The sequence below is a fragment of the Galendromus occidentalis genome, unplaced genomic scaffold (assembly GCF_000255335.2).
Source record: "Galendromus occidentalis unplaced genomic scaffold, Mocc_1.1 scf7180000076543, whole genome shotgun sequence".
In the NCBI taxonomy this organism is placed as follows: Eukaryota; Metazoa; Arthropoda; class Arachnida; order Mesostigmata; family Phytoseiidae; genus Galendromus; species Galendromus occidentalis.
In genome coordinates this window covers 590757-603882 of record NW_003804532.1, presented here as the reverse complement: position 1 = coordinate 603882, position 13126 = coordinate 590757, and the positions used below count along the sequence as shown (strand labels likewise).

At 48.9% G+C, this 13126-nt stretch overlaps 2 protein-coding genes across 2 annotated transcripts; one reads left to right on the top strand and one right to left on the bottom strand.

Annotated features, from left to right (window-relative positions):
• The first annotated feature begins 214 nt into the window (after positions 1-214).
• On the top strand, positions 215-1781 carry Tap42 (immunoglobulin binding protein Tap42). The gene is made up of 6 exons (XM_003739528.1): positions 215-367; positions 476-645; positions 737-847; positions 942-1215; positions 1327-1436; positions 1551-1781. Exons 1-6 carry the CDS (start codon positions 215-217, stop codon positions 1738-1740), a joined length of 1008 nt encoding a protein of 335 aa, XP_003739576.1. The 3' UTR covers positions 1741-1781.
• Positions 1782-9641: 7860 nt separating this feature from the next.
• Positions 9642-12636, bottom strand: Mef2 (myocyte enhancer factor 2). The gene is made up of 7 exons (XM_018642125.1): positions 12583-12636; positions 12196-12399; positions 11360-11569; positions 11056-11197; positions 10393-10710; positions 9870-10071; positions 9642-9756 (listed from the first exon to the last, which is right to left on the bottom strand). Exons 1-7 carry the CDS (start codon positions 12634-12636, stop codon positions 9642-9644), a joined length of 1245 nt encoding a protein of 414 aa, XP_018497641.1.
• Between the last annotated feature and the right edge of the window lie 490 nt (positions 12637-13126).

Sequence of the window (13126 nt, the reverse complement as noted above, 5' to 3'; positions counted from 1 at the left end):
TGTCGATTTTCTCCCTGTGACAGCAGCGATGGCAATTGGAAATATTTCAACCGCTCGGTCTTTCGCATCTTGATGGTGATCGCGTAGCTCAATCTCCCCTTTGGCTCTCTGAGGAGAGTCTCCTCCCGATTCTTGGACTATTCCTCGAAGGATTATCCAGACAGTCTCCGAAATCTTTCCAGGAGATCCGGACACCTGGGGGACCAGCTGGGAGATGGAGAAGAACGAAGAGACCGAAACACTCGATGATCTCTTCAAGTTCGGCTTCGAAGCCATAAAAGACCTTGAGCAGATGGACGCGACGGATGCAAAATATGCACAAACAGTAGCTGAAGCGATCGAAAAGCTGGAGCAATGCACAACCTTCGTAAGTGGATGCTGAAGATACTGCGCATCGTGCGCGAATTCAATCGAGTGGGCATGAAAAATTCTGACTGTTCTGCTCGGTAAGGGGAAGCCTTGCTTAATTTGCCAGGTGAATCAATTGAACTTGTTTAGCATAAATGAAAAAGTTGAAGAGATTGCCACACCGGTCCTCAAGTTCCTTTTGCTGCCGGCGTTCTTGTCGACACTAGCGACTCGAAAACGTGACGACCGACTGCTCATCCTCGAACAAAGCGAAATATACCTGGAAGATTTCCTCAAGTGAGTCATATTTCACTCTTCCTGTGTCTGATGAGACCCCCTCGATAGTGATAGAATCCTGTGAACGGAAACTTTCCGATCTTTCCCGCAGGAGATGCACAGAGTACGGATTGACTTCATGGACCGGGAGGAAGTCTGATGACGGCGAGGGAAACAGATCCCTCGAGCAGGCAGCGAGGGATAGAAACTCGAAAATCAACAGGTATATGATTGCTCTTCATGCTCTGCAAAGATCAAATCCTCTAGTTAGCATTCCATTGTGCCGTCTCATTACCCTCCTCATGTCTGGGCTCCAGGTACAAAGAGGGGCAGAGACTCGAGAGTTTGCTGCTTGAGGTCGAGAAGAAGATCGAAGTCGGTTCAGCGCAAGACGACGAAGTCCGCGACTATTACCTTAATCTCATCCAGTTTTGGTGTAACAAAGCTGTCGATGATCTGGATTTGGTGGAACACGAGAAGCAAATTCTCAAGTTTATGCGATCGAAGCCTCAGGAAACGGAGGAGAAGGAGCCGGTGAAACGGAAACCATTCAAACCGTTCATAATCACCAAGTCGGCGGAGCAAAAGAAGGTTAGCTGAGAGGGAACCATGGGACACTCGTCGTGCGTCGCCGACATATTGCGCTTGTATTCCTCGTCTTGGATCTATCAGTTCTGGGACTCAACAATTTCTCCCGACCAGGTATTCGGGGCTGGTTATCCGTCGCTACCTATACTCAGCGTCGACGAGTTCTACGAGCAGAAATACGGCAAGGATGGAAAGGGTGGAGCAGAGGGTAGCGGACATTGCCCGTGAGTAGATTGACTCGGCTCGATGCTCGACTCAATTCTTCGAGCAGCGAACCCGGACCCATGGCTTCCTCATCGAATTTCTCTGTTTAATCCTTTAATTTCTCCTCTGAACAGCGGTGGACATAGTCTGCAGAAATGGGCGGAGGATCCCGAGGCAAACGAGAGAGCGTTGGACGGAGAAGCTGCGGAAAAAGAAGACAAAGTTACGAATGACGACCCGGACGAGCTTGCCAGAATGAGATCGTGGGACGATTGGAAGGACGAACATCGGAGAGGGGAGGGGAACAGGAAGAATATGGGCTGACCCCCATCCTCGATTATTTATAGTTTCACGCTCCGAATCGTGCCCCTAATCATCATGTAAATTATATACGTATGCGAAGTTTATTTCATTAAAAAAGACCCGCAAAACGTTGTTCCCGATAGCAGTGATTCTTCATTTCGAAAGAGAATATTCGGCTTTTTGAACGATAGTTTTTCATCGGGGTTCCCCGTCATACCTCGGGTGGGTGTCCCGACCCCAGCGTTTCATCCTTGCCTCCCAACGACCCTTCCCGAAGAATCGGCCTGACGAAGGACCCGTTGGCTGAATATATTAACTAGTCCGACCTTCGGGAGTGGGTCTATGTTCTTCGTTCCGGATACCCGGGAACAATGATGCGAATCCACAAATATGTACGGACCACCTCCATCTCCCGGCTGTGTGCCGCTCTCGGATGATCGAAGCCGTTCATATTAACAAGACCGAGAGTCCCCGGTAGCGCCGGCTCAGACACGAAAGCCAGGACTCTCATGAGCCTGAATTCCCATGAGCCGGGATGGACCGTTGCGTCGCCCAGTCGGCGCCTCCCGATGCGCAACGAAGCTCTTGTATCTTCCATTGCAAGTGAGCCTGCAGTTTTGATTCTGGAACGGTAAACGCGCACGCGCGAGTTGTCGCTCTAGTGATGCGCTGAGTTTTCAGAGGAGACGGAACGTCGCACAGAGAGTGGCCGCTGCTGGTTTCAGCTGATAACAAAGGCTGTGTCGTTCCATGAGCCGTAGTGTTGTGTGAATATTATCTGAGTGATGAGTGTGAGCTCGGTGGAACGTTGAAGAATGAGCCACGAGCAGAATAGAAAGTAGTCAGTAGATCAGGGTTCGTCTATGACCGCGAATCTTCGTAGTCTTCCCGGACAGGTTGATCTCGAATCTCAGTCGCGATTGCGGTTCTCAGTCTCGACATCTCTCTCGACATCTCGACAAGGTCTCTTGGAGGAAAGTCGACAACTTTCGAGTCGAGCACGAGGAATGTTATTACTTAAATTGTTACTTTCGTCCTTGAGTAGCACAGGATAGCCCGCAATCATTAGAAGGTTCCGGGACAGTCTCCGAATATTTAGGATAAGTATTGCAATGCACACGTGACAAGTTTCTTCCTGAGTGATGTTGTGCTCTCCCGGGAAACCCCAATCCTTTGTGGGAAACTACCTTCACGAAGTCGAGAACACGGTGGGTGTCAGGACATCTTACTACAGATGCGTCGAGCAACGGAGGGACGGCTGTCCGGCAAGGATGACTATATTGAGATGGCCAGAGCCGGTTGTCCAGAAGCAGACAAGCGAGCATACTCATGCACCCGAGAACTGCGAGTACATCAAGAAGCAGGCATCCGCCCAAATAAAGGATACCGTTCTCGAAGAACAGGATAAAGGTGTCGAACGAGTTCATCTCGAGGCTCTTACCGGGGCAGTGCGACATTCGCGTAGTCTCTACGAAGATGAAGAGATAGGAGCAGCACTCGCTTAGGGCTCGCGAAAGCTCACACCGGCTTCACTTCAGAGTCGAACGGACATTGTCGTTCAAAGCTTGTACGGGAAAACCTTGAGCGACGAAGATTTCCCCTTGCTCGGAGACGATAAGTCTGTTGAACTTTCATGCCGATGCGAAGGGCATGGTCTTTGCTCCTCGCACATTCCAGCTAGACTACGAAGTCGCAACCCAGAGAGCCATACCACTCGAGTTCGCACTGTCGGCCATCAAGGGCTGTAACTTCCATTTTAGTCAAAGTCTCTGGAAAAAAGTTCAGCATTCGGGTCTCGTCACTTGCTATCCGTCGGTCAAGAAACTCATTCGTTACTGTTTTGCCCCCAGCTTGGTACCATTGGACAGAATTTACGACGCTTGGCTAGGAATCGACGCAGAGTCTCCGCCCGCGGATCATCTAGCGTACGAGCGAGTTGAAACTTTCAAGGAGTATCTGATCAATACTTGGTTGAAGAATGGGTCGGTGTTTCCATCTAGTTTGTGGAATCACTACCGCAACTTCGGTGCTCGGACAACGAATCACGTCGAAGCGTGGCATAGCGCGTTGAGTCGGACGATCACGAAAGAACATGTAAAGTTATTCCAACTGATCAACTCCCTGAAAAACAGGAAGATAAGGGGAGAGCGGACAGACTCTTGCTCCGGGCAGGACAAGCCCCACCGAGACTCTCCTCGAAGTATAAGAGTCTCAAGGAGCGCCTAATCCGCCTGACGGACGAATTCGAATCCGGCGCAAAGAGTTCGATGGAATATGTGCACTGCGTCGGATTCAACTTGAAGACTTGAGAGTTCTGATCGTTGGGTTTAATTTAAGATCCCTGTCGTATCATTTTCAGAGGATGAAACGCCATAATGCAGATTTGGAAAAATTATTTGTTTGACAACTGAAGTCATATTCAGTCCCGTATCTTAAACTCGGAGTCTTCGTATTCCTTCCTTCGAATCCGGGGTAGAACTGGCTCGTGAGAATTCTGGCTCTTGCGATTCTGGCTTCTGAGATAGTACCGTAGCGACAGCAGCCGTACGTGAACCGGCTCACGAGTTCGAGTTTTATGAGTGAGACACTTCGGAGGCGGTATACGGGAGCAGCCTAATTCACGACACTATTCGTTTAGAATACATCAATGACAACTTAATTGGTTTTATTCATTTGTTGATTCAGTTTTGTTGTTTTCGATTGGTTTTTGGGTATAGTTCAGTTTGTTGGTAGGTTCTGTTGGTTTTGTTGAGACAAGAGAAGATTATGTTGAATAGGTGTCCGCTACGGAAACTATACGACCTCACTCAGCCGCGAGGCGGGGTGCTCTCTTTGTACAGATGGAGATCTCCAGCTGCAAATGACCACTTCCGCTCATGGTGCATTCACATCCGTGCAGCTAGAGACGAGGCAACATCGAAGAACAGATAGATCTGACGTCTGTCCGGACTGGCGTGAGAGTGAAGAGAGTTTATGAAGGGAACGGATCAGTCCCCGAGCATCTCAGGTTTCCCGCGCGTCGCTTATACCCGGAAATCGTTTCTTCCGCTCCGTTCGGGGACGAGCCAACTCTCACACAGTATCGATCAGAATCCCGTCACGATCGATGTTAACGTCATAAATGTGCCTTGGTCAGAGTGACGCGCACATTCAGAAAACAAAATAAATACACTTTTATATTCTCTCATCGACGTCTTGAACGTCTGTACCATCGTGATGTTGTCTCCTTATTTTTCTCGTTCCTCACGTCCCCCTCGGATACAGGCAGTTCTGACTTCCTTCATTATTTAATGTCCTGTTCATCGATTTCAGAAAAGCGACAATGTTTCCACCCCATCGCTTGGTGCCGAGACACACTCGGCTCCGCTCTACTGAGAAAAAATTGGGGAGATCAGTCCGCGACGTGACGCTCGCCTCGCTCTATCTTGGTGCCGGCGTGCTATTTGTTTATTCGTTTCTTATTCTCGCTGTAGGAAGGAGTCTCCGCGCATCGCTGATTCTCGAGAAATTTTCAGTCCCGCATCATTTGAGCAGCGTCCCATCCGGAACTCCTGACGTAGACTAAGCGTGGGATGCAAACTCCAGCGAATAAGAATAGCTTCTCAGGGGGAGTGAGACTTGAATTGAGATTTGGACGCCTTCCTCTGAGCGGATTCGCATCTGGCAACGATCTTTGTTCAGACTTCGGACCCTCTATTCAGAATAATCATCAGCTTTTGTTGTCAGTGTTCATGCATCGAAATCTATTCCTTATTCGATTACAATTTGCGATCTATGAATATAATCAGAGTCCTTATTTCAATCAAGTCTGCCCGCTCGATCATCTGCCTAGAAGTTTGTTGTTTCATTTGACAGTCTGAAAGGTTGTATCAGGCACTGTGAGTGAAACGAAAGATGAAACTCACGCGCGCCGGCAACATTATCCTCGTTGACCGTTGCCGATAACGGACAAAAGCGGCTTACGCGAGTCACTCATACAAAACACTTGAACATAAGTCAGCCAATCTCTCTCATATGTATGTATACCATAAAGTATGTATATCGATGTGGTCTCCCCCCGCGACAAAGACGACCATTCTGGATAAGCCAATATCTTCGCTTCCATCTTAATCATCGATATTCGCGATAAGCTTCGGTATCTTTCTTGTGATCATTATGGTACTCGTATCGAAACCAATATGATTATTGTTGACATTCATGATAAACATAATCATCATCATCATATCTGCTTCATCGGTCCTGTATTTATCATCGCTACAATAATAATCAGTATCATCGTCATCGTCCATCCATCATCTGTCCATATCTATTTTTACTATAATTGTCAGTTATCATCATCAGCATGACCATAGGTGTTATTACAATCAACTATCGGTAGAGTCGTTGACTCATTGCAAAATATATTAACTATGTATATGTATACTAGTAATAATCGTGTAATCTGTAATCATCATCATCTCCTCCGAGTACGTTCATTGATTTTTCACTTATCGATGGTGACGTCACCGTTTCTTCCCTTTAAGTGATAAGTGATAATAATATTGATAACTATTATTATCTTACTTAATGGTGAACCTGATTACATTGAGTGACAGACGAATTGTTATCATATATTTATCAGCAGAACCGAGATAATTTTCGCGACCTCCAAGGACTGGACACATTTGTCAAGGAGTCCATCCCTCGTTCGCCTTCCCATCGGTAAGACGGCGTTCTGATGATAATTATGATAACGATCGCAGGTTATAAACGGCTGATGATACACAAATTGCGCACACTGCGCTTTGGAAAGAGCCATTGGTGACTTGTGATTCCTCATTCAATTCTAGTTTGTCGACTGCGAATAGTTTGCTGATGTTTCGGGCGAGTCACTGATGCCTGAGAGCGAGATAGCGGAGAGATATGCAGCCTTGAACGCGCTAAGGACTTGGATGATATGTACGGATGTCTGTCTGTCTGGCAGGGAATAATCAGTTTTCATGGCTGATCTCAGTCGTCGTCGGAGTAGAACTCGGAGACAACGTCCAGATGGTAAGAGGTTCCCTGCTGCGTCAATCGCTGTCATGGTTCCCAGTTGAGCGAGGGAGCCCTAGGATGAGTAGACTCGGCAATTAAAGAGATAGTGTGGAAGTTGTTATGGTGTCTGTTTTGTACTGGTGAGAGTGGCGTAAATCGTATCCGGCAAAAACTTTCCCTCTAATGTTACAAATATCATCTGGATCGTGATCGACAGCGATCGTAATCCTCATCATTCACATCATATCATTTACGTTACGTCCGTAAAGTGTAAAGCTATCGACCGAGTCCTGCCTGCAGAAGAACAAGAAGAAGAAGTGACTTTGATCTCGGAGACCGTGTCGTCGTCCGTATGGTCGGTTCAGATGTGTGCAACAGTGTAAAAAGACTTGCGGTTCTTTCCCTCGTTCCGAAAGGGAAATTCTCCCGTTCATTTCTTAACAGTGAATGCTGAGAGTGATTTACACTAATCTCCGAACACGCAAGGGAGAAATTACAGCCTTCCGAGGACACGTTGAAGGGTTCTGTTGAAAAAAACCCTCAGTAGATGCATGTCTCTCTTCAAGAACTGTTCTCCTTGAGTCTTTCTAGTGTTCTACTTAAATTGTCAGCTTGAAAGTCGGTGTTTGTGAGGTGTTCGCTTAAAAAATAGATCTGATCTAATCTTATGTGGTCATATGTTCGCGCTAGAGTACACCGTTGACTCTCACACCATTCCCTTCTGTCTGCTCCATCTCTCCGCTATCGCTCCGGCCTCTTAACTATCGGCCTCTTGGTGACTGTGTTTTCCAAAGTCTCGTTCTTTTCCTACTCCGCATGAAGATCTGCCGATCGCAAGTCGCCCTCACTCCACGGCTCGGGCTGATTGTGTGCTGGGGCCGAAACCTCGAGCTATCTCTCTCAAGGTCTGATGATTGCCCAGCGATGATTTGGTTCAAGAAATTTGACCGGGGTGTATCAATCTTCCGATTCGCAATCGATCCGACGCCTTGTCGAGATTTTGAAATGCGGCCGAACAGGGGAGTTTGGGACTCGTCGTATGAGAGAAATCAGCTGCAGTTTCCGGTGGATGAGACCGATGTGCTGCGGGAGTAGAGGGATCCTGAACGGTTTAGTGGGACTTGAATCAGCCTTGTAGCCTTCGAGCTCGTTGATGTTCTCTTCCAAGACAAATCAAGCATCAGACCGCCATCGCTTCACTATTCATCTGACTAAATGAACGGTCACAGGGAAGGATATCGGTGGCAGGCATTGCACGAAAGGGATTTGCCCGTGGTGTCCGGGTAATCGTGAGTTCTGGTTCTTCGAAGGGCGTTTACTGCTACCGTGGCCGCGGCAAATGCCATGCGACTCCATCCAGAACTGTCCGAGGCTTGGTTCTCCTATTTGAAGCGTTCGTCCTGATGTTTACTCTCCGGGATGCGAATGTCCGTTTGACGAAATCCAGGGGCCTAAAAGTAGTTACCAGTCTGACGTCTCGCTTGCGGCCGACTGGTGTCCCCGTACGCCCTGTACGAATAAATCTCAGATTCCGCGGCTAGGCCGACGCCTTCGTGTTGATTCGATCCTTCAGAGAGGTCCAAGCTTTGGGACTTTATGTGGGAGAATCGAGGATGCGGACATCGTGAGGGCGGAGCCTCAGCGAAAGTCCAGGCATTCTTCGACCGGAGCTGTCTCTCCTGAGCTCTCCCGCTGGCGAGCGGCTTCAAGCACGTCAAGGGATGTTGAGAGCTCTCAGGCGGCATTATTACGACTAAGTCATCAACAATACATATATATTAAAGTACAGGTACACACGTGTATGAAACACTCATGAAAATATATTCTGTGTTTTTGTTTCTCGCTTCCGCTAGAATATAGACCTCATTATCATCATCCCAACGATAATCACCGTCGTCGTTATACTGTCTCATAATATGATGTTTGGTTTCAACGACGGGCGTATCTCTCGGGCAGAAGACCCAATTCCCACAAACTGTATCAATCAAGGGGGCCAGGGACGACTTCACGGAGAGATTCCCCAATGCTCTCCGAATTTTGTCTCGATAGTACAAATGAGGTTTTGAACCTTTGGTATACTCATGAAATCCCATGATGTCAGTATAGGCGATCGGTATCATGATTTGGAGATCTGATCTACGTCACGACCTCCGGCTGCCATGGGTAGCAGAACAAGGAGAAGGAGTCAAGGAGTCGAAAAGAGACATGGGTATTTCCAACAAACTCGGTACAGCCTAGCACAGCTCATGATCTCCGAGTCAGGTGGACATGAATATCTCGGCATGGAGCTGAATTTCATGTCGGTTGGTCAGTTCTATTCAATTGTATACCGCGACGTATCGTATATCGCGCGTATATCATAGGTATTCATAGTGATTCAGTGTTGTTCGTCTCCAGTCGTTCTGTCAAGCTCTTGGCTAAACTGGCACTTGAAATGCCACCGCAAAATATGTATTCTATACAGGGTGTGTCGGCACGGTGCGCTATACAGGCTGTCCAAAACGTCAGCGTCAGTGCGCTAGATCGAGATCAGACCAGAAACGAGACCGACGTCAGACCGAGCGGCTCCCGAAAATGATTCCAACCGAATCACGTGAACAAACGTGCATTCTTTGTTCATTCTGTCTTCTGTGGGTTGACGATTCCCCCGCAGTCCGTCAGGAGGAAGCTGTTCCATCGGCGCTCCTTGCTTGTGTGTCTCAGAACGTCTAGGAGTGATTGATGTGTTGTCGGTACATAGAAAGATCCTTTGGCTTTTCCGTCGGGGCGCTGTGGTCTGCGTGGACGCAGCTTCGGATGGCGTGCATCTAGCGGACACCGATTGAGCTATTTAAGTGGAAGTTCGAAATTCTCTCCCGTTCACCTTTCTTATACTATTGTTTCTGTACAGAGAATATTGGTCCTCATTAAGTCGCTGCTGTAGGCCAAGACTCGGCTGTGAGACGCGTTCTTTTCAAAGGTGGCACAGTTGTCGAATCGACTGAACCTCCAGAATAATCTGTAGGTCCTTGGTGAACCGATCTGCAAAGAAAATAAAGAGTTCGAAGCGTGACCTCGAGAATTCCAGAGATTGCGAGGGCATGGGGGTCTGAATGATGCGTAGAGGGCCTCAGAGTCCGTGCTATGGGACAAACCTAGGCGGGGATATGGGTTCCGACTTGATTCGCATGTTCGGAGATAAAGGGGGTTCTGGAGATCCTGACGCGCTGTTGAGATGGTGACTTTGGAGTGGACTCGTATCTAAATGCCCTCCTTGGGCAGACCAGCCGTGCAAAAGACTGCCGTTGAAGCCCGTCGCAGATAGTGCTGATATGTCTGAACTAATCGGGAAATCACCTGTAAGAAGCGCGATAGCGAATTAGCTCGTGGACTCGAGTGATTCAGCTCAGCAATGCAATCGATTCGAGATTTCTCTCCGAAAATCTTTTTCATTTCGAACGCTGTAAGCTGCGAGCGTAGGGTGCGATGGAAAGTAGGAGAGGAGGGAGAGTAGGAATCGAGGAATGGGAGGAAGGGGAGCACTATCAGAGATAGCGGGACACAATTTTCGATTCATGAGATACGATTTAGGGATAAGAAAGTGATGAGATGGATGAAGAAGCAAGCAAAAGCCCGTACCAGAGAAATACGTACTAGATGATAGGCCCGAAAACGCACCGGAATAACTCGACAATGCCGAGAGACCGTTTGGTGCTGTTACCGAAAGGACGGGGGTGGCGATTGCGTTACTGCGAACCATATTGGCACTCTGTGAAAGATAAATCTGGCCACCCGCCGACTCCATCGTCGATTGCGGATTAGGTGACGGTGAATTCTGCGGAGGGACCATGACGCGCAGGTTCTTGCACTGCGGGGATCTCGGCTTGGGAGACACCGCCTGGGGAACGGATCCCGGCTGGCCAGCCAGACTGCTGCCCCCGCTGCTGCCTGGAGACGTTGCGCGTTGATACGCACTCAGACCGTTCTCACCACCGGCTGCAATGAATTACACAGATATTTATCACTTTCCTTCATTTATGATTCCATTCATCAATTGGCAGGGGGGGGGGAGGGGGTCCCATGCTCGGACAGGAATTTCTCGGAGGTCTCCCGCATGCACGGATGGACTCTAAACCTGATTTGAGCGACTTGGGACCGACGGGAACCGTGGGGACATTCAGCACACACAACGGAATGAGCGAAACAAATGGAAAAATTGGATCTTCGGATTCCAGGCTGCATGCTGGTGGTTCTCACATTGCGTTGTGGAAGTGGGCGTGCGGGGAGTGGTCGCGGGACGCTGGCGATTAACGTTGATGGGATTCGTGCCGCCTAACCTACCTCCGGTGGAGCTGGGTCTCGGACTGATGCTGCTTTGAGACATTTGAGTCGGAGACGGCTGCATCAACGAGTCTTGCGAATACATATTCAGTGGGCCGTTGCTCACTGCCAACGATTGTCCGTGGAACGGAGAAGTGGAATCCTGGAGAGACCGAAAGGACAACGCCGCTTAGTATCGCCAAGGCCCGTCGGAGGTTCCGGAAAAGAGTACCGAGCCTTGAAATCGCAAACTTTTCTGCTTATTGAAGAGGGTTCGCCCTGGCTAAAAATATCAGACTCGAGAATACTAGCTCCGTCTAAGTACCCGAACTCCGTTATGCTGCTGTGCCGTCGCTGTCGCGTTGCGTTGCATCATGATCTCGAAATCTTCACTGAGCTTAGGATAGGCTGGGCCGAGCTTGTTGGCATTGTTGGTCTCTAAGGGACGCGACGGCATTGTGTAACCTACGTCATCGTCTGGTTCGGGGCTCTCACAGCACGTGGAGTTTCCCTTGTGGTCCTTCTTATTCAGAGCCTGGAAAGAATCAACAGCTTAGCATCGGATGAATCACTCTGGCGGAGAATTCATCCGACCTATCGCTTACTGCCGCGGCGAAGATCAGCTCAAGCGAGTTACCGAATCTTCCCACGAATCGGATTGTGCCTCATTCGCTCGTGGAATATTTTCGGAAAAACAAGTCCTCCCGAAGGGCAAAATTCCTCACGCCACACAAACGCTCGCAGCGCGACCTCATTCCGGAGTTCCCAAACTAAGTCGAAGTAGCGAAGCTCATTGCTCCGAATGATCCATCCGGCGGTCTGACGCGAGCTCCGGTCTCCGTGAACTCTCCAATTTTGAAAACAGAGACTCCTACTCGACGCCGAATGAAGCGCTCAATTAATGAGCGGGGAACGGATCGCTATTAGCAGCCGATCAGCAACACTTCTCTCTCCATAACGCTAGCCCGATGCGGAGCCCCCGCTTCTCGTTCCGCCTCCCTCGCAAAGACTAAGCTCCTTCGGATTGATGCGCGGGTCGCGTCTCTTCCATAGGACAAGGGTCGCAGTGTACATATTTCTGAATTTCGTACGGCCCATCGTATCTTCGCGTGCGTATGGAAATCTCTCATTCTCCACGATCGGGACAACCTTGAACATTACCTCGACGATGTCATTGTTGGTTCTGCTCTCGTGCGGCTCGTTATACTCCGTATACTTGAGGAGAACTTTGTCCATGTCCGTGGAAGCATATTGGAATAACCTGTTCGTCGAGTTGAAAATAATGAGCGCGATCTCGCAATCGCATAAAACGCTGAGTTCGTAGGCTTTCTTCATGAGGCCGAACTTGCGTTTCGTGAATGTGACCTGCAGAAGGAAGAAGAATGTCACTCGGAACTCGCTGGCCCCTACCAATGAGACTGGTCCGAAATTCAATCTAATTCACAATTTCGAGATAGTGGGAAAAGATTCGTCAAAGAGGCTAAGGCTCCCGAAACGATGAGGCTTCTCGCAATCATCTGGCGCGCCGAATCAACAACTCTTCCTCACCTGACGATTTCGCTCGTCGGAAATTCGCGAAATCTGGATTTTCTTGCGTCCCATTTTTCTGGCAAGATTGGTAGACACTGGAGGTCGAGAGTTTCCTTGATTTCTTCCCTGGGTCGGGGCTCCTAAATAAGCCGCTGCCCCGTTCGAGGGGTTGTTTGCCTGGTTGAGGCTACTGCTTCCGGCACCGCATTCTGAAAAATCGGGAAAGAATAAGATTAGTGGAGATCTCAAACGACACTCCGGGCTCTTCCCTGACCCCTAGTCGCATCTTTGTTACATTGACCGAATCCGACGATCGATTCTCGGATCAACGCGGACGCTATCGCCCGCCTGCCGCTGACACTGGAACCGCATGGGACACAAGGAGATCCGCGTCAAGCGACTTTCGGTATTGTATACGGATTTCCAGACATAAACAAAAGAGGAGTTACATAGTTCCGACGCTTCTCACACGGTCGGTGGGTTCGTCGCTTGCCGCTTCATGAACAATTTCAACAAGCTCCCAACAATGAAGCTCGTTTAGTCTAATTATCTTTTTCCTCCT

Coding starts and splice junctions, on each gene's coding strand:
- Tap42 (XM_003739528.1), top strand. CDS start 215: ATGGAGAAGAACGAAGAGACCGAAACACTCGATGATCTCTTCAAGTTC. Junction 646..736: donor TACCTGGAAGATTTCCTCAA/GTGAGTCATATT, acceptor TCTTTCCCGCAG/GAGATGCACAGAGTACGGAT. Junction 1,437..1,550: donor GAGGGTAGCGGACATTGCCC/GTGAGTAGATTG, acceptor TCCTCTGAACAG/CGGTGGACATAGTCTGCAGA.
- Mef2 (XM_018642125.1), bottom strand. CDS start 12,636: ATGGGACGCAAGAAAATCCAGATTTCGCGAATTTCCGACGAGCGAAAT. Junction 12,400..12,582: donor CCGACGAGCGAAATCGTCAG/GTGAGGAAGAGT, acceptor TTCCTTCTGCAG/GTCACATTCACGAAACGCAA. Junction 11,198..11,359: donor AGCAGCATAACGGAGTTCGG/GTACTTAGACGG, acceptor CGGTCTCTCCAG/GATTCCACTTCTCCGTTCCA.